Source organism: Antennarius striatus, chromosome 18 (assembly GCF_040054535.1).
Source record: "Antennarius striatus isolate MH-2024 chromosome 18, ASM4005453v1, whole genome shotgun sequence".
Classification (NCBI taxonomy): Eukaryota; Metazoa; Chordata; class Actinopteri; order Lophiiformes; family Antennariidae; genus Antennarius; species Antennarius striatus.
Window position 1 is genome coordinate 7,203,462 of NC_090793.1, and position 21,369 is coordinate 7,224,830.

Genomic DNA, 21,369 nt, shown 5'->3' on the forward strand with positions numbered 1-21,369 from the left:
ATTAATCATGGAGTAAGATATTGTGCAGAGGACAAAGGGGTTGGACATTGTAAATTTACAAGAGTTTCATGTCAGTAAGGGAGCGCCGCTTTCATAGAACACCTATGGGAGATCGGGGTGTGTGCTTAATGCGTGCATTTTGATGCGTAATTGCAAGAGCATTGAGATATACATGTCCCCATTTTGTGACTCACTCCGTTGTTTAAGCCCAAAGTAGTTTGGAATTGGCTGTCGTTCACATAGACACACTGGAGTGAACTCATTTTTCTCATTACACCCTGTGTTGGACAGTCATCTGCTTCCTGTGCTGCTCAACTGCTCCTAATGTGCCATTAACGAGTCCCCACAGTGGAATTCAAACTGATCCTCCAATCATTTATGCTTTTTAGTCCAGATGAGAAGCTACAATAAATAAGAGAACTGGATATGTAAAGAAAATGTTGTTCTGACCCTGCCCGGCTGAGTTTGATCATTGAAGGATTATGATATCTGTTGTACAGTCCACCATAATAAAAGTGGGTTTGTATTGTTTTACTCCTAAATCATCCACAACATTAATCCAGTCTGGAGTCTGCCAACAAACTCTTAATCTTCATGTGTTTTCAGTAAAACAATGCAATTGGTCCTTGACAAATATACTTGCACATTCATCTTGAATATTTATTCCGTTCCTTTTATTCCTTTAAGTCTTTTGAGTTATTTTATAATGGCATGAAGTACCAGGGCTTAGAATTCATCAAACAGTAGCTTTGGCCTATAATTGAAAAAATTCATGTGACCTTCTGTACTTGTTAATGGAGCTGAAAATCAAAACACCTGCTTAGAAAAAAAAAAATCTTCATTAGACTCCCTTTCATCTTGGATTCCTTTCACACCTCGGAGTCCGTCTGAGCGTCTGTTTCTTGTTAGTCCTATGTTTGCCTCAGTGTTTTCTTGACAATCTGGAATCTTTTTTTTATTTTTTCTTGTGATAAACAGTTTTGAGTGTTTAGTATGTTTTTTTCATGAAAAGCACAGATTTTTCATTATTTATGTTCAGTTTTTTGGATACCATGCCTCAGTCTGAATTAGATACAGTTCTTAATGTTTACTCTGCAGAGTAATAACTACTTGAGGTCTTGTGTTTTTGGATGTTTTGATCTCCATTCAAAGTGCAGATCAAAACAGTCTTTCACAGCTGAATCTCTAGGACAAAATGTGTATGTAGCTGTCCCTATAATAAAGTAGAAAGAATATTACCTTATCTCATGCTGTATTCAAGAGTCATAAGTTATTCCTGCTTATGTAACTTGCAAAAATGAATTATACTTCAATTATACTGAGTGAAAATGTTTTTTGCCAGCACTAGTAAACCAAAAGGGACACAGTGATTTATATACCGGTAAACAAAAAAGAGAAATAGGACAGTCTCTATAGGCTGTGGCCCTCTTAATGCTTAAGACCAGAGGTGCTGTCCATCAGTCTGTCAACATTCTGCCCTCAGGCTGCCCGTCCATATCTGCCCTTTAGAGCATAAGCCATTTGAACAACCCTTTCCTCGGCCCCCTCACACACTGCCCCTGTACTCAGTCTCCTCTGTCGCTGTCTTTCTCTCGTCTGGTCGTTCCCCTGCCTTCGATCATGTTTCCCTACTTTTACCCAAGCAGCGAGCCCTCCTGCCCACCCTCAATCACATTACAGCACCCCAAATGCCCCTGGCATCTGTGGAATTGTTTGTGTTTCAGGGCTTTTGATAGAGCTTGGCTGCCTTTTTAATTACAAGAATGCTGATGGAGAGATTGAGAACTTGCTTTCCAATCTAGTATATACTCCTTAAACTTATTATCCCACCTGTTACCCAAGCAAATTAAGATTTGGGTGAAGGGATTTTAGAAATATGTGGACACACTTGTAAGATTTCATATGTGGGTGTTCTTAGGGGCTTGTGTCACAGGGATTTTGGAAAAAGGGCAGTTTCATAATATATGCAGGTTGAATTGCTCAAACAAGATTTCTGCTCTTCCTGTCCACCTTTTCTGTTGATGTGTGTTTTTGCCACATAAGTATAATGAATCAACAGATTGCTTCATCAGTTTATTAATAGTTTATTACCATTAAATGGTTTGCTGAAAGGTTAGAGGCAAAGAGATTGTATGACATCGTGCTCTCACATGTAACCCAAGATGACTGGTCCAGAGTGGGAGATGGCCCTATGCACAGTATTTCTACTAATTAAAACAAGGATATGTAATCTACACGTGTCACTATGTCATATATCTGTGTGGTGACCTGTGTGAAACCCAAGTGTCTGGTAGGATTAAAATGCTTTGCCTGTGAAGATGGTTGGTCAGGTCCATTTGGGACTGATTGCAGCGATAGGAGAGGCCTAAAGCTCCATGATGTGAGAACAGTGTCCCCTACTTCATTATCACAATATTGCTGGGTTTTACTTTAGTATACATGAACATCCACTCATATACCCACCTCTAAATGTCCATACACATGTACTATACAGAAATCATATAGACAGACTTTCAACTATCTCACTTATAACACAAATCCTATTCATCCTGTTTATGCAAAGGATTGATTATTCAACTTTATTCAACCCTGCTGTTCTCTTTAGTTTCAAAGAATGTTTAACGTGGCATCATCTGATTTTTTTTTTTGCCTATATGTCATTAGTAAAAGTAATGACAGTGGTGAATCAGCAGGGTCAAAAGGAAGAAAAAGGTGTGACATTTTGACATAATGTTGGCATAGATTTCAATTGGCATGCATACTTTAAAAGTTAGGAGATAACTGAGAAATGCAGTAGAATAATCACTGACATACAATACTACAGGAGTGACAGAATGGTGTTACGAACATGACTTTTTTCATCTTTCTGTCTTGCTTTTTTATTGATTCGTGTTGATGTCCTGCTTGACACTCTCTCCCAGTTAGATTGCTGGTGGTAAAGTTGATCATGTTTTTCTAGTTACAATGTGAGTGGACTTAAAAAAAAAAGGATTTCTGCAAATCCTGAGTTAACTTCCGTCTGATGCTGACACTAAAGTTTGTCTTGCAGAAAGTAAAGGGGGAATAACTTCTTATGATTAAACCCAGTGATCTCATACTTTGTCCTTGCCACAGCATTGGGGAAGGATATGGCCTAATTTCCCAGACACATATATCTTGAGTCTGGGTCAATGCAGGACAAAGGCCTCCTCTACTGCTTTTTAATCTAAGACCTTGTTTATTTCGAGCAGAGACCATGTCTGATTGCCCCCTCGGAGCCACAAACAAAGCAGGCCTGTTCATTTACTCCTGTATAGTTAGCTTGACAATTATGTGTTCTAAATTTTTGACTTCAGTGGAAGTTAAAGATAATTACTTCATGCAAAATAACCTCAATCCAACCAGACATAATTTCACAAGAAGCTTGCTGAGGGTAACATGGTAATGATAGCCACCCATGATTGTACGACTGAATGGATTGAGGTTAAATCCAGATTCAGCCACAGTGGTCAGACAGAGAAACCAAACCCAATTGACTATTATACTAGGGTAATTAGGACTTTAAACAGTTGCTTTCTTTTTGTCGTTATCACCCTATTTCCTGGTGCTGGAAAGTGCAGAATAAAACACAGCAATTGCTTTTGATTTATCACAGAATGGCAACCAGGATACATTTAATTTTGGAAGAGAACATGATGGAGAACAAAAAATAACTGCTGATGCTGAATGAATGGAAATGTGGACAACATGTAAAGCCGACTCTTCCATTTCTCTGCTTTCAGAGAAAGACATGTTTGAAGTAACAGCCATGAAAAGTCCTGGTACTGCTCCGGACCACGGGGCCAACTGGATCCAGATGTCAGGAGTCCAGTTGTACAGTAGTTTTTCCTTGCTCAAAAGTTTAATTACCTCTTTCCATTCCTTCAATGTTCTCTCACAAGCATTGCAAACGAAACATTAGCTTTTTTAACAAGTACATATTTAAAGGATTAAAGGATCTCAATCAAACCTTTTGATACTTTGAATTTCCGCCAGATCCAATTGAAAAGCTAAAACTCAAGGCCGTTCTTTCGTCTTCTTGACAATTTTCTTGTCTTTTTCGGTTGACTATTAAAATTTTGTTTTGCCTCTGCCATGTCCTGCAAAGAGTAATATTACACCATGGTATGTCTGAGCATAGTAATTTTATAATAACATTATGTAATGTCATGTAGCCTTAGCCTGTGGGTACATCATCTTGTGGTATAAATTTCTCATGGCTGTTGAACCTTGCGGTCTGACTTACAAGCAAGAAGACCTCACACTGGCACTGACTCTGCAGCCCCCACAGGCTTAAGAGACACTGAGGTGGAACTGAAACTATCATTCCTCTGCCAATCCAGTGCTATTTTTTGCTCATTCCCTTCAATTTTGTTGCCCCTCAGTCTGTTTCTAGCCGAACATCTCTGAATGTCTGTCTAGCTTATTTCTACCGACAGTCAAACTCACCTTCGTCTCACCCTTAATTTTGCAGCCAAAAGCTTGTCTGTCAGCTTTTTAGTCTTATGCATAGACTACAAGTTTAAATGTAGTTGTATGTTCATGGTTAATCTATATACAGTACATACACAGATCAATGCAATGTAAATTTCTACACTAATTTCCAAAACGTAATCCTTAGAAGGGCCTTCATATTAATGATCAAATAAAGTCTTGAAACATGAGTTAAAAGATTTTACTCAGAAAAAGCTGTCATACATGAAATTTTTCAGAACTTTAGAGTTTCCACTTGAAACAACTGGGACCAAGCTGACAGACCCAGAGGGCAGATGTGAGAGTTCAGAATCAGTGTATCAGACAATGTAAGTTATATCTTGTCAATTTAAAAAAACAAAACATTTGCCTTTGGGTGTCATGGTGGCGCAGAGGGTAGCGCTGTCACCGCACAGCAAGGTGGTTCCGGGTTCGAGTTCCGCTCTGTGCCGCATTTGCATGTTCTCCCCGTGTCTGTGTGTGTTCTCTCTGGGTTCTCCGGCTTCCTCCCAACTCCAAAAACATGCACTTCAGGTTAATTGGCCGTTCCAAATTGCCCGTAGGATGTGTGTGTGTGTGTGTGTGTGTGTGTGTGTGTGTGTTTGTATGTCTCTGTGTGGTTCTGCGGTGCATTGGCGTCATGCCCGCGGTTTCCCCTGCCTCCCGCCCCAAAACAGCTGGGATAGGCTCCAGCTCCCCGTGACCCGCGCATGCTGATGAAGCGGTTAGGGAAAATGAATGAATGAATGAATGAATGAACATTTGCCTTCAATGTTTTGCCTTAGATGTTTTAAGATGGGATTCCAAAATGGTCCTTCAGTACTTTATTATCTAATCAGTGAGGTCATCCTTTTGCTTGATCCTACATAGCAGTCAAATTCTGTTGAAGACTAACTTTTAATGAACCCCCCCCCCAAAAAAAAAAAAACAGAGTTCCCTATTTTTTATAATTTTAAATTTTATATTTCAAATTCTCAGCTCTCCAAGCGGAAATTCGGCATAATCAACTCGGTGTTACAAGGACAATTGATCAAGTCACCTACAGATGATCCCATCAGCAGAGCCGGTTCTTATCCCATCTATTGATGTGAAGGATGATCTGGGTTTTTTTCCCCTTGTTCAGTGTAGCTGACTAGATGCCATCCTTTGGGATCATACTAGGATTACGTATAATTGGCTTGTTCAGCTCAGCGATACTATCTGCATACTATCAAGGCCTAGCAGACTGTCAGAGGACCTTGTTGTATGATACTGTTTTGACTGTGCTAGGTGCCTAAGTGCATGTTGATCTGAGGTATGCTGCATGAGTGCAGCTAGCTGAAGTAGAAGACAAACAATAAGGTGCAGAAGCAGCTCTGATCGTGATGGTGGTGCTTTCTCTTGCATTACAAATGAGTTTTGCCTTTAATAACCGTCGGGGAGTCCCCGCGTGTCACCAACGGCGTTCATATTAGTGCAGCTGTTGAGGAGGACATGGCTGTTGTTATCCTTCTGTCTGTGAGCTGGGAGGGGCTGGACACACACAGGCAGACACACAAACACAGACATACTCATTTGGAAACAATCACTATTGTGAGATGGATTTACCAGGTTCTTTTATGAATGAATTCATAATCATCATCCAAACAGATTTTGAAAGAATTCACGCCCAGAACATTATTAAATATGTGGTTTCTATAAGTAGACTTGACATTCACGGTGAACTTACACTTACTTTTTGTCTGGTGTGTGTGTGTGTGTGTGTGTGTGTGTGTGTGTGTGTGTGTGTGTGTGTTTGTGTGTGTGTGTGTGTGTACGCTTGGCCTGGTGGGGGTGAGTTGGCACCCTCGTTCTCCTGTCTCAATTTCTGTACAGTTGCTACTCCTCCTTCATGTCCTGGCATGTTTTTAAGATGACATCACACCCCAGAGGAGAGCGTGGTGTCCAGGACACGCATACACAAACACACACACACACACACACACAGATACAAGCAACACACACACACATGCGTGCATACAGTGGAGAATGCATGGACAGTCACTGGTTACAAGATTAAGTGGATAAGTGGTGAAGGACATAGGAGGGATAAGCAAGGCTGTATGATGGACATGACCTGATGTGTTTTAATGTTGAAGACCGTCCGTTTTCCCATTTTGTTTTTTGTCAAACTGGCATTTGCATACATCTCTATTAGTTACTGAATAGCACAGTGTAGTTACTAAACAATAAACCATGTCAGTGAGCAGTGAAATATGGATACACAAAGTGGTAAATTATTACAAAAGAAAAAAAATACGATCAATTGGCAAAATAGTGGGGCTGTTTTTCGAATGTCATTCCTATTTCCCTCCTCTCCGCTGGCACACGGTCTGCTGCTCGACTTTGTAAGAGCGCAGAGCAATAACACTTTGCTTCGCAAGACGTGGCACTTCACATTCTCATTAGGAAAATGACATAATGACTTAAGAACTGGATGACACAGCTGTTGTCTCAGTCTCTGTTTTTTCTATGTGCGTGTGTGTGTTTGAGTGTGTATGTGTTTGTGTGTGTGTGTTGAACCGCGTGCGTCATACACTCCTGCAGTATCTGGAATAAACAGTTCTACCAAAGAAAATACATTCTGATTGCAGTTGTTGATCATAACAGGAAACCTTTCAAACTCTTTTCTTTCTCTCTGTCTTTCTTTCTTTCTCTGTTTCTCTCCCGGGACAAATTGAGAAAGGGGATAGAGACATTCTAACCACGTAAGGAACAAACTGTGTGGTAATTATTTCAAACACAATGTTATCCAACCACATTAGAAAGAAACTTAAAACTCGGTTGTTTCACAGCCCACCGTAGGGCTACATTCTGTACAAACCAGACTCCACTGGTTAGGAGTTGGGGTTTGGACGTATTTGCAGCTTGTAGATCATGTCATCAGTTTTTTTATTCTTCTCATATTAACTGTAATCTTGCCTTAGCTTTCTTTCCAACTCTTATTACTGTTTCTTTTGTTTTTCTTTTTTTTTTGCTCCCCTTACAGACATGTTCCAGTATCTCCTCTCCTTCTCTCAGGGCCACCTGAGTTCTCTGATGGAGGGAACCTACTCGTCTCTGTCTCGCCATGCCTTACCCCATGTTAATCATCTGTTCTCCTCGTTGTCCCTCTACCTACGTGGGGCCAACATCTCCGTGGAGGCGTCAGTTCATAAATTTTTCAACAACTTATTCCCACTCGTCTACACTCGGCTCATCAATCCAGGCATTGAGGGCAACATAATGATCGGAAGCAACATGGGGGACTGTCTTCGTATGATCAGACAGGATGTCAACGCTTTTGGGCCTCATCCAGCCATCATGGCCCAAGAACTGGCTGAGGCACTAGGAGCTGGGCAACAACTTGGTCTGGCCTTAGAGCAGGGTCTGGAGGTGATGAATGCCACCGAACATGTCAGCCTGAGCAAAGAGTGTGTGAAGAGCCTGATGAAAATGGTGTACTGCTCCCACTGCAGAGGCTTGACGTTGATAAAGCCTTGTGTGGGCTACTGTCTGAATGTAATGCGAGGCTGCCTGGCCAGCGTGTCTGAACTGGATCAACCTTGGAGGAAATACACCAGCTTGGTAGAGCAACTGACCCACGCTATGGCTGGGCACCACAGCATGGAACTAGCCTTGCTAGGGGTTAGGGACTACGTTAACGAGGCCTTGCTATACGCACAGCTCCATGGTCCACTCATCACTGCCACGGTGAGTATGTGCTACATCAACATATTTAATGGTGTGTGAAAAAGCTTCCGAATTATTTTTGTTTTTTCATACCTTGGCAATGCCTGGTGTATTGATTGGAAAGCTTTTGCAGGCTGCTTATACGCTATGAGATATTTTTTATTTCCATCAAAAGCTCTGCACCACGCAGAAATGTTGAAATAGCAGTGAAACCATGTTGAGAAAAAAAATGTTTATTTAAAGAAAAGAAAATCCTCTCTCGGCAAAAACATTCAAGATGGCTTGAGGGTATTAAAAATGGCAAGGTGGCTAGATGTTGATGTCGATGTTGTTCAGGCTATCACTATAGGGGCATATTGCAATTTCCTCAATGAGAAAGAGAAAAACTTTTTCAATAAAATGTGGATTTGGTGTACTTGTACTCTGTCAGTAAATACTACCATATGTCCGATGTGAAAAGCCAGTATACATTGGATATTCACTGTACGATAACACAATTAATGAATTAAACGTTGAAATTCTGCTTTTAATAAGTCATCTTGGAATTGCAATTGCAATTCTTTTCTTAGACCATACTGAGTACAACAAAAAAAATGTTTGAATGCAGTTTATGTAATGTTTATCTTCACATTTTGAACGATGGATGGCTTTATACATGCCAAATTGAAAAGATAAAGTGCATACAAGAGTGTAAGGTGTGTTTCATCACAAGGAGATGACTCCCCATGAAACCTCTTTCCTCATCTCTCATCATCCATTACCGTTATCTACTTTCCTTGAGTAGGTGTCTGCACTTGACCCCCTTGAGTTGTGAGAGTAGAGTGCTATTTCTTTTTCTTCCTACATTCTCTATCTCTCTTAGCCTCAGGTCTCTCCATTCCATTGACTTTTTATGATTCCTATACCACCAAGACCATGAGTTACTCAGTTGGATAGTAGCTTTCTATTGCATGGATTTGTTGGATGTGGCACCCCAGGAGGGTAGAACAATGGTTCAAATGTTGACAGGGTTAGGGCGCAGTTGTTCCCTAATGTCTTTAATGGGACCACTTGTAGACAAGTCTACAGCACAACGGATGCCAGACGTGGATTGTGACTGTAAGACAACACTGCAGAAGGCACAATGTCCAAGCTGTTAGTGGATTAAACTTAGACTTGGCATTTTGTTTGTCTAAATGGACAGTAGCAGTCGTCCAGAGTACTACTGTAAATTCTTACCACAGCCCAGCAATTGCTGTGGTGACTTGGTGAAGAGATAGCGCTGGTTAGACAGTACATACCAGCCTGTTTTAGCCCAGTCACGATTTATTGAGTAAGCAGAAGGTTTATTGCTGTTCTATTGGCAAAAGGCCATTTGTGTATTTACATCTTAACTCTCACACCAAGCTACCCCTTCCGGATCGTAATCAGCAAGGAGGACAGAAGTGAAGATTTTCCCTCAATCCAGCATCAAAATTTCCAAGTACAAGAACATCACTGGGATTAACTTTCTGTAATTTAATTTCTATCATAAAATCTCAAGCTGTGATCCCTGAAAAACTTGTGATTGGACAAAGTGACCAGAGTCATGCACCCCACTATGCGTTAATGCTTTTCTGTCTCACACCGCAAGTGACTCCCATTTTCCAGTCACGTGTGAGACCATTAGTGTGTTATGAAGTATTTTGCCATCGTCTCAAATTCAAGTGATTTTGTTTGCAATTTGATTCAATCATTTCTCCCACAGTGGTGCCACACCTGGTTAATCACTTTCATTCAGGACTTTTTTTGACATCAAAATTACGTGAACAGCATGCACTGAGTAACATCATTTCCTGTGATAGACTTACCCCCACCCCAAAGGTGAGAATCACATTTGTTATCTGTTACAATTTCAGTGGAAAACGTATGATGGTAGCAATGAACGTTTTATCTTATTAAAGAACATTAACACTCAAATTCAATGCATGGTGTACTACTAAATGTATTAACTTTCAGTATATGGACAAGCATATTCAGACAGAAGGATCAGTTCCCAGGCTTAAAGACTGACCCTAATGCAGCTATGTAGAGAGATCCAGCTTGAATTTCGCGTGTGTATGGAACTATGTGCATGTATGTATGCCTGCTTGCTATTCATGGGGTGACAGGCGATGCTGGAGCACAGAGTTCGGCATGCGGACAAGCGGCGCAGAATTAAAAGGAGTCCAGCTAGGCCATACAAACTAGATCCAGCCAATCAGAAAAAATGAGAAAATGGGAATAGATTGTGTTAAAAGAGCTATCCCCAGCCCAATGTTGGTGCTCCCTCTCTCACTCTCATTGCTCCACATGGACTAGAGTGCAAACAGGATCATGAAAATTTACTTACTTACATGCCAGTAAGAATCATAATATGTTTTCGTAAAGCCACAATGGTCTGTCAAGGAAAATTGAAGTCACCAATGCACAACTATACCGCCATTAACCCACTCTCAGACGTATACCCGCTTTTTAACACCCATTATCGTTACTATGTTTCTGCAAAGCAAACAAAGTGCAAATACCTCACAGAGTTTTATAATTCATGCTGTATGTGTGAAGTCAAGCACAAAGAAGCAACTCTGCTTTCTTGCAGAGTCTGAATATTATAGAGTTGTTATTAAAGAAATTATTGTGACTGTGTGGCTTTACACTGGGATGTTATCCCAAAACCATTTTGTGGTTGCTCCCTTGCTACCTTACACAGCAGCAGACTACACAGAGTCTGCAGTATATGTTGTAATACGTCATAGGGTAGTGGTAGGGTCACATCACATGTACTGCACACAAGCAGACACATTGCTGTGCAGTGGGCAGGTATCAGGTTTTTAGAAGTCCTAGAAGGAGCCTAAATATGCAGCCCACCCTGGGACAATACTACCAGTGCAAGTGAAGCTGAAAGGCAGCCATTGACGGTGGGGTGGATACATTCTCCTTTAACGTATTCCTGCTCTCATTGAGACCGAGTGTGAACGTGGGTCAAAGGGAAGTGGGTATGGTGATGGATATCAGGGAAGCCTGAGGCTGGATCAATTCAAATAGACACAAATCGGAGAGAATTGGAAAGTATCCAGAAAAAATGGCTACTCTTAGTGAACCCTTGTTGAAGTGCTAGCTACATTGTTTAATTAGGGTCTCTCCCTCTGAATGCAGCTCTATTGAGTTCATCTCAGTGTTTCTCAGACTGCACATCTTCAGAGGCCACAGGCCGCTGTTTATTGGTATTGTTATTAAAATGATAAAACCTTATGACCTAGAGTGAAGCTTTATATCTCGACTTGTTAAAGAAGAGTATGATGAAAGATACATTACAAAACAATGATCTATGCATTGACTCACACAATCATCCACTCATTTATTCACTCACTCAGTTGCTCACTAAGACCTATATAATCTTATGAGAAAACAGTGCCAGTGCTCCAGATTAGAGTAGTTGATTTGTAGGTCTACCTTATCCTCTTGTCGGTTTTACCCCCACTTCTCATTAGAGTCTTATGGAGGAATGATAATAGCAGCCTGGGCCGTTAGATAATGGAAACAAGGGCCAGCGGAATGACTGGAAGCTTTCCAGTCACCACGGCGGCACCTCGCTGCACTGCCTCTCATTGCAAATACATTTTAGAGGTCTGTTCTGGAAGAAAATAAAGAAACTGGTGTGAATAAAACATCTCTTAATCACAGTTTATTATTTTACTTTCCCTGTACTATTCTCTGCAACCCATTATATATTTATTTTTATATATACTTGATTAATCGCTGAAGGGAAATTCGTGGCACACTCTAGTTAGTCAAGTCACATGCGCATATATACTGTATATATACACACTGTGTATATATATATATATATATATATATATATATATATATGTATATATATGTATATATATGTCACTCTGAGCTAACACATATTTGTCCGTTACACGATTACGATCAATTTTTGTACCTTATGCTTTGTGTATAAATTATACTCAATTTAACAAAACAAGGGTTGGAAATGTGCTATAGATTCTAAACATTCCCATAATTCCATGCTTCTTCACTAAGTCATCTTGCAAGATAGTTTAGTTTCATTGGTTTTTTTCTTAGAGGGCTCATGCATCAGATATTATGTACTGCATTTTGTAAGTAAATCTGGTGAACACAAAGACTGATTGAATTCTTAAAGTTCATTGTTTTTTTTAGTAAAAAAGTGGACATTATGTGCCATCAAATATGAATAAGTTAAGTGTTATAATGTAATGCTGATTGTTCTGTCATTAGCAAATAAAACTGCACAGGGAGACCTGAGATGAGCTGCCGTCCTGTCTGGGTTTTATTCTGCCTCTCCCCCATAGTCAGCTGGGATAGGCCCCGGCAGACCCATGACCCACAAGCCAGTAGCGGCTGGAGACAAGATGATTTTGATTGTCTCATCTACAAGATCATTGCTGGATGGATACAAATAAGTCAAATTGTAAAAAAAAAAAGCCTTCAAATAATGTATGTCTGTCTCGTATGGTATAATATTAGCAGACATGACTCAAAAAGTACTCAGATTTAAGGTAACTGATCTTTCCAAGTGTTTTGTGTCTTTGGCACTTAGTCTAACCTTCAAGTCGACCGACTTACTGATCAGTCCATTAGCTAATGATAGCGGGTGCTGCCTCTCTCCTCCACACCCTCTGTGGAACAGATTTTCCGTCTTCCCTCCCTCCACCTCCTTCAGTCCTTGCCTTATACCACTGAAAATATGCAGCTCTGAACTTCACAAAAACATTCCACCGTTTCTTCTCCTCCATACTGGTAATGCAGTTGTAGCAGTGAACATTTGCCACTTGATTGTTTGCTTTGCCAGTCCATTTGGATTTGAACATACACCAGTGGTATGTTCCAGAGTATTATTTCTCTCCATGACCATGACTAAGATAGGCAAAATCATATAATCGGGAAATCATGTCAATATATAGTCGCTTACAAAGAACTGTTCAGAGAAGGAATAATAATTAATGAGGGATTTCCCTTCAGAGTCCACAAAGCTGCATGGGAAATTACATGGAGACACATGTCACAAGATGACAGACATGGATGTAACAAACAATGCCGGCAACATCGCTTTTATTGATAATTTCATCAATTAAAAATTTAATTATGATGCCAAAATTTAAATAAAAATGCAGTGATCTGATACAGAGTTTGTAGACACCTCATTTGAGTACTGTACTTATGTGTCTAGAATTAATGTGTTTAAAACAGTGCTGTGTCGGCTTATTCCCTCTATGATCTATCAATCCCCATCCCTTACCAGTTCTCTGCCTCATATCAGCACTCCTTACTCCTAATCCATGTTGCTCCTATCCCACTCTGTCACTATTTACATACACCTGCTCTCGCTTCTTTTGTCATTTTCCTGCCCCCTGATTCTCACTTGATGCGTAGGTGCCAATGGCCTGGTGTTTGAACACCTTTCATTTAAAGCTTGCTGGCATGATATCATGCAGCTGCTGCTGTGAGGTTAATGCCTGCTGCATCTGTGTTATGATTCTAGTGGCAATCGCCGGTTCATTGGAGGGCTTCAAAAGGGATCTCTCAACTCTTGAAGTTTCTATCCGCAGCTTATTTTCCTACCTTGTGCTCATAAGTTCCACCATATTGCAGACAAAGACAACATAAACTCGCTTGACCTTCCCCTGGCTTTTTTTCCTGCACCTTTTCTAACACAACTCAAATCCTCTGACACTGTCTAGAAAAATAAAACAAAAAATCAACAAAAAGAAACAAGATCTTCACATATTTGAATCATCTGTGAGTGATATGATCATGTTAAACTAGCTGTATTATGGGGGGAGAGAAAGAGAGAGACCAAGTGTTCTCTTTACTGATTAGTCTCAAGGTGTTCTCCCTGAGATATACGAGGACACAAGCATTCAGGAAAGAGAGAGAGAGAGAGAGACAGAGACAGAGAGACAGAAAGAGAAACAGAGAGAGGGAGAAAGAGAGAGAGAGAAAGAGAGAGAGATAGATTTTATTCCAACATTTAGAGAGAGAGAGAGAGAGAGAGAGAGAGAGAGAGAGAGAGAGAGAGAGAGAGAGAGAGAGAGAGAGAGAGAGAGAGAGAGAATGGAGGGCAAGAGAGATGGCAGGTTGAAAGCTGAAGAGAAAGATGGGGACCGCATGAGTTAGAGAGAATGAAGAGAGATGGTGATGATGAATCGGCTTTGGAGAAAATAAGAGAAGGCAAGGGGAGAGGAGCAATGCTGTAAATCACTTTTACACTTTCACTCAAGGCTTTCTGGGAGAGGCCATTTGGAGAGCCCTTACAATTAGCCCAGGAGTGGGCTAACACTGAAACAGATAGAAACCTATTTCAGGACGTGGCTTAAAGCTGCAGATCATGTTTCTTTTACGTCTGATCAATGATTAGATGATTAAAAAATCACATATGATGCATGATTTAGTTATTACCATATACATGAAAGATGAATGCATGTTGTTCTTAAACCAGATGTGTAAGGAAAAAAAAGATGTTTTCCAGATGACAGTTATTAGTCAAGCTCACAGTCTTATCTCATCCACATCATCCAGTCATTTGTTACAATTCATTAATCCATTCATTTTCAAATACTGCTTCTTTTGCTGTTGTGGGACACAGGGGTTGCTGGAGCCTATCCCAGCGAACTTGTGGCTAGAGATGGAGTACACTCACATGAAAGACACATGACAGACACACAAACACACTCATACACACACTCTCACACCTAGGGACAATGCGAGACTAGCCAATTCACTTGAAGTGCGTGTTTTTGGAGGTGGGTGGAAGCCGGAGAACCCGGAGAGAACTCACGCAGACACAAGGAGAACATACAAACTCCGCACAGAACGGGACCCGAACCTGCAGCACTGCCATGCTGCCCATTTGCTGTCACTTCCCTGATGTTTTATCAGTGTGTAAATTATATGAGGGTATTTATATTGAAGCCTTAAAGATGAGCTGCAGTTGACAGAATTTGATTATTTATGACATCTAGTCTAAAATGCTGTAATAATTTACACATTTTACAAGAATGGCTAGGTTCACATAACATTCTTAATGACCATACTAAATGAATGAATGAATGAATGAATGAATGAATGAATGAATGAATGAATGGATTTTAATTAAGTGCCTTTCTTTCATTGTTGGAGAATCTGATGACTTACTTATTGCCACGTTCAGAATTTTGGACTTCACTTCCACTTCTTTACTCCAGTCATCCATGGTATGTGTGGCAGATATTACTTTTGCTCTCAGCAAAATTTTAACAATCATCTTCATCCACCATTAAACTATTCTTAAATTGAATGTGGTCATTAAATAAAAAAGGGGTAGGTTGGGACCATTATTTCATATGATACTGATAATTACCTTTTTTCCACAGTTTATCATCACAGTTTATAACAGGCCTGAGGGTGATAAACTCTAATGGCCTATCCAAGCTCCTTCCATGTACGCAAGCAGATTCAACCATCCGTCAGTTTAACCGTACTTCTGTATGTCCACATGTTTACATCGATACAACCACAGGAAGGCCTTGAAGTTTAGAAAAATATAAAGCGACATCAAATACAGAGATTGTCTAAGGAGGTTGTGATAATGTTTGTCGTAAATTCATAGAGGCAAATGTGGAGGAAACATTTGCCTCAGCGATGATATATGAAGCCATTAAATGAAACTTTTTTGTCTCCCTTTTTTCTTGCGCCTAGTTTTTGTACACGTGTTGTGCCATCTTTGAAGTGTAGCTTCACTTGCCTCATTTCATTTGTATTTGTCCGTTGTCTGAAAACATACTCAAATAAAGTACATCTGAAACAGTGAAAGTGGCTGCATTCATATCACTATTCATAAATGGGCCTTGAGATACAGTGATTCTGTGGTTCTGCCTAAATGAACACAGAATATATAGCCTATATAAACCCTTTTTTAATATGCCTGGGTACCTGTCTAATTTTGTTATTCGTGTGGTCACACAAACACTGCAAAGAACAGTAGTAGCTCAGTCCACTAGGTCTTGGGCTGCGGACCAGAGGGTGGCTGGTTGAAGACCTGTTCAGAGTGTGAGCTGGAAGTGGAGAGGTGCCAGTTCACCTCCTGTTGGGTTTCCTCATTTACTGTGAGCCCCTCTCATTGCAGGTAGTCAGTGTTTGATATAATCTTGTTCTTCTCTACCCATAGCCAGCTAACAAATCCAGACATGTTTTTTTGTTGTGTGCTCAAAAGTTAAGGTCTGTTGTTGTGTGTTGCATTGAGGGAAAATCAAAGTACACTGCATGTCCTGTCCTATTTCTGGGGCTGAATGGGAGGCCTCTGTTTGAGGTGCTGAGACTCTGATCAAACTTAACAGCATTGAACCTACATCTGTCTCTTTGTGTGGTTAAACACAGCCTGACAGTGTTGTTGAGGGAGGAGAGAGACATCCTTATTCCCTGAACCCACCCAGATTTTCCCAGATGGTCCTGAGTTTGAACTGGCAACTTTCCAGTCCAAAGCTTGCTTCCTTAACCTCAAGGCCTCCACCACAACACTGCTAGTCCTGCAAAATCCAAGTAGGCACCTTCATGCATTAACAAAGAGGAAACATTTACATTTGGTTGCATCCTGATTGTATTCTGACTTTATCCACTTTTTATCCTGAACAGTCATGGACGGGACAAAAGCAAGTAAAGTAACTTAAAAAAAAAGCAACGACTTTCACCAGAAATGGCCGGTTTATGCCTGCTGATGTGCGTTTGTCATTTTGACATGATGAAAAATGTATTATGTTAAAATAGAAATGGAAAACCTGCACAGGCTGCAGGCCTTGCCTTTTCTATTTTCGTAAGTGTTGCAATTACAGATGAAAATTGTTACTTATTTAAACACAATTACCCCAAAGCTTGACAGCAAAAACTGCAGTGATTTGAAATTCAAATTACTTTGGTTTTCTTGGGTAAAACCATCAGACAACATCAACAACAGTTTTGCCAAAGTAACAAGGATCTTCCTGTGTCTGAGAGAGTGCAGACCACCAACATGTGATCCATTGGCTTAGGTTTTTCTACTCATTTCCCTGCTTGTGTGCTGGTTGCATATTTTACTTTCGTTAGGAGCTGCGGTGGACTAAATGCCAAAGTTAATTGGATTTGCTCCTGCTTTCATTTGCTTGGCCTTTTCCGGCTTGGCAGTTTGTTACCATACATAACTTTCATTGAAATATTCATATAAGGTTTTGAGCAAAATATCCATTCCAAACGCTGTCTGGTCTTTCTCTGGTGATCCATTCTCTATGGAGCTCAATCTTTTTCTGTGTTTTTTAGAGCAATATGTTTTTCTGTCACTTACAGGAATGTCATTTTTTCATTTAATGGGTATTTCACAATGAGAAAAAGTGGTTTAAGAGCCCACAACGTCTTCAGGTGGCAGTGGCTGTGGTTTGGATAATGGATGTAAGCAGCTGACCCAAGCGCCGTTCTCTGGGATACAAATGAAAACTGACAATTCACAGCTTCAAGCATTTAACCGCAGTGGAGTCATAAAATGTGCATATTTGCACATATGCAAACACACTTACACTTACAAAAATTGGAAGAGCTTCTACTGTGAAAAAACTATGGAGAAATTCCTGAGATTTATTTTAAAGCATGCAGCAATGACACAGAAATACAGTTCGTAGTTGCATGAGCTGTGGTTATTCAGGCTATAATACATAACGATGAATGAACACAATCGCTAAGGCTTGGCCTGAAACTGGATATTGTTTTAGCTAAGGTCGGGAACAGTTAATATAACACAATCTCAGTGTGGCTGTTTTTGTAAAATTTCAGTTCAGTTGGCCAACTGCTGTGGTGGAAAGATGTTTGCACTTTGGCTCCAAATGATAAGCTCCACTGAGCCCTACTAGAAATTGCATTTAGCTATTGTTCACTTTGGCAGAGCAGAATAATATGGTACTATTCCTAGGGTTTTTATATATATATATATATATATATATATATATATATATATATATATATATATATATATATATATATATATATATATATATATATGCACATTCCACACACAAATGATTGAAAATTGGAACACGAGGGTGATGACCAAGCAAGCCCTTGCATCCCATAATCCAATACGCTTGGCATGCAAGGGGGCTGAGAAAGTTCCCTTGGCTTTACTTGGTAATCCCTTGATAAATAAACTGGAAAGACAAGACCACTGCTGCTATCTGTAAACCAATACTCCCTCAGAGGAGGGATGGCCCTGGGCTTGGTTAGCTCGAAGCCGTTCCTCGTCTTGCACTCCTCTTATATTAAATGATGATGATACATATGGTATCAGTACACATGCATATCCTCACTTGAATCTGGAGTTGAGTTTAATCCATTAAAAAGTGATTCTTGGACATAACCTTTGTTTTTAATGTGACACAGCTTATGCGTTTTCCATTGCAGCACTGTAAATCCGAACTACATAAACACATGCACATAGTTGCAGAACTTCAAGCAGCAGAAATCAAATTTCACTGGCCATCTCAGCTGCCCATAGAGTACATACCTTGTATTTCCCTAAAGTCTTGCCATCTAAACAACATGCACCCCACCAGTTTGCCGCCTTCCATCAGTCATTGTCCTCAGGCAATCATATAAGGAATGCGCCATAAAATAGCTGAAATTGTAAAGGTATAACAAGGAGAAACAGGTGTTCACAAACCCCTATGCATATACACACAAGTCCACATACATAAGCATGTGCTCGAGTTGTCAGATTTTCATTCTCACGCCATTATCAGGTCAGGAAATAATTGATTTACTGCCGTGTTCTATGTCATGTCATTATTAACTTGTCATCTGATCAAACCTGAGGATTATCTAGTCAGCAGCGAGATCCAACCTTTAAGAGTATGCCCCTATTTCTTAAGATTCATAATGACGATGTTGTTTATTTTCCCTTCCATGGCTTTGTGTTCTGTTGACCCTGTTATGTCTCAACTTGGTCTTGAGAAAGATTTTTCTTTTTTAAAAGTGGTGCATTTTTGCACCCCGTCTTTGCGGTTTGGTTGGAAAACTAATAAGGTAATGCAAACAGAACTGCAAGTGACCCCCTGCTCAACTTCATATTTTTCTCAGATGTTTACATTTTTGTCTTTGAGAAAAGCAGATTGTCACACAAAGCCAAGTGAGAAATGACACCGGCTATTAAGACTTAAGTATGGTTCTTTTTCACTTCAAAATCAAATCTAAATCCCCATTTATAATGATAGAGAAATAAAACGGGGTAGTCCTGACCACGTTGGACTGTTTTTCATGTATATACTATCTTCCTCTCATTTTAAGTCTTAAGTATTTTATAGTTTACTATTTATTATCCTGCATCTATCATCAGACTTTACTAACCTAATGGATTTTTGATAAATTTGAAACAAGTTTTTTTTATATTGCTATTTTGTGTGTAAGATGTGTTTATATTAATTTCTATTTAATAAAAGTGAAAATACAGTAGCAGCTCAAATACATTTTTATCCTCACTATGATTCATCAATTAGAGATTGCTTTTACAAGGAAGCCTTAGCTCAAATGGAAGAATGACATATATAAAAAAACAATTTAGAACTTTTTGATTGACAATTTCTTTAGTAGCTATTTTTACTGACCATTCTCAGTTATGCTCACCACATTGCACGCCCTCCTCTTGAACAGTCTGCCAGCTTCACCCCTTTAGTACAAACACTCACACTCCCTCTGTCACATGCACTGAGCTATTGGCCTTCCAAACACTTCAGTCTGGACATGATCTCATGGTGTCTGAAATATATGTTTTAAATCTCCGGAGTTTATTTAATCAAATTTTCTTTTTTGATAAACAGGGAAGGAGTGTGTGGTTCCTGTCAACCACATCTGTCGTTTTGGTTAAGTATTTGAACTGTTATTACTTGCAGTTAAAAACAGGTTTAAGCACATTTACATGGTAAAATGAGTCACCACTGACAATTATAGCTTTAATGCTTCCTGGAATAAATAGTGTTTTACTGAGTCTAGTGCTGCGAGATGTGTGCCTTCGTCTGCCCTTCATAGATGAACATGGTTGGTTATTTGTTAGTTCACCTTGTTTGTAGACGACATGTCATTTTCGAACATTAGTCTCTACATAGTATCTTTCCAGCTTTTCCTTGGAGTGCATTTTTAAAGCTGCAACACTGACGCTGCACTGGAGCAATAATTTTAGATGTTGTCAACATTGATTTGAATTCATTAAACATAGGAGACTATATATTTTGCCTATAGACTATTGCAACACTACTTAACAATAAGATGAAGCAGATCCTGTTGTGTTTCACAAAACATACGGTATCAGCAGTGATTATTATGTACTGTCACAAAGTAGATAAGGGATTTTTGAAGGGGTTCCCCTCATCTCAACAGCGTGAATTGTATGTAGACGTTCAGTCATGCAGGTCATGATAGATCACTGGGATGTCCAGTTGACTGACTTGAATTTATTCAACATTGCGAGTCTGTGTTACCTTTTCAGAGGAAGTGTTCCAAATAAATCTTTTCATTGAACGCAACAAATTGATTGAGAAAATTACTGTTGAACAGTTGTCTTGTCACTTGTGTCAAACGTTTCTTGTGTCGAGCCTCTTACTGCCTTAACTTAATTTTTAAAAATTTATTTTAGGAATTTACAGGGGATTCCACCTATATATTTTATCCAATTGACTTGACATTTGTTCAATGAAGTCCAAACTCCATGATGATGAACAGATATCCAATGATTTCTGTTAAATTGTAAGCCAAGGTAACACGGTGAACCAAGATGCAGGAAATAACAGTAAATCCATTGTTTAAGATCCAATGTGTCACAAGTCACACGTGATGGATTTGCGTTCCAGCTTGAAGACATTCACCTGTTAGTGTGTAATTATAGTGTTAGCAACACCCGCTAACAACTGGGAGTAAGTGTGTACAACAACAAAAAATTGATTTGTTAGTCTTTAAATGGGGTAGGCTTCTGTAAATTTACTTTAAAAAAATATAGCTGTTGTTTGTCTTCTTGTTCTGAATGAATTTATTTAACAACTTAGTGGTAATAAGTAAATAATAAAAATAAACATTTTAGAATTGCTTCAATCACCATCGGCTACCTTCAAATACAAAAACTTGGTTCAGTGAGAAATCTAATTTACAATTTTCAGATTCTAA

General features: G+C 39.6%; 1 protein-coding gene across 2 annotated transcripts in view; it reads left to right on the forward strand.

Annotated features, from left to right (window-relative positions):
- gpc5c (glypican 5c) overlaps window positions 1-21,369 on the forward strand; it is a 95,944-nt gene that overhangs the window by 13,592 nt on the left and 60,983 nt on the right. For both annotated transcript variants that reach the window (XM_068340182.1, XM_068340183.1), the window contains exon 3: window positions 7,499-8,202. In XM_068340182.1, coding sequence (XP_068196283.1) covers window positions 7,499-8,202 — 704 coding nt within the window. The remainder of the gene's footprint in view (window positions 1-7,498; window positions 8,203-21,369) is intronic.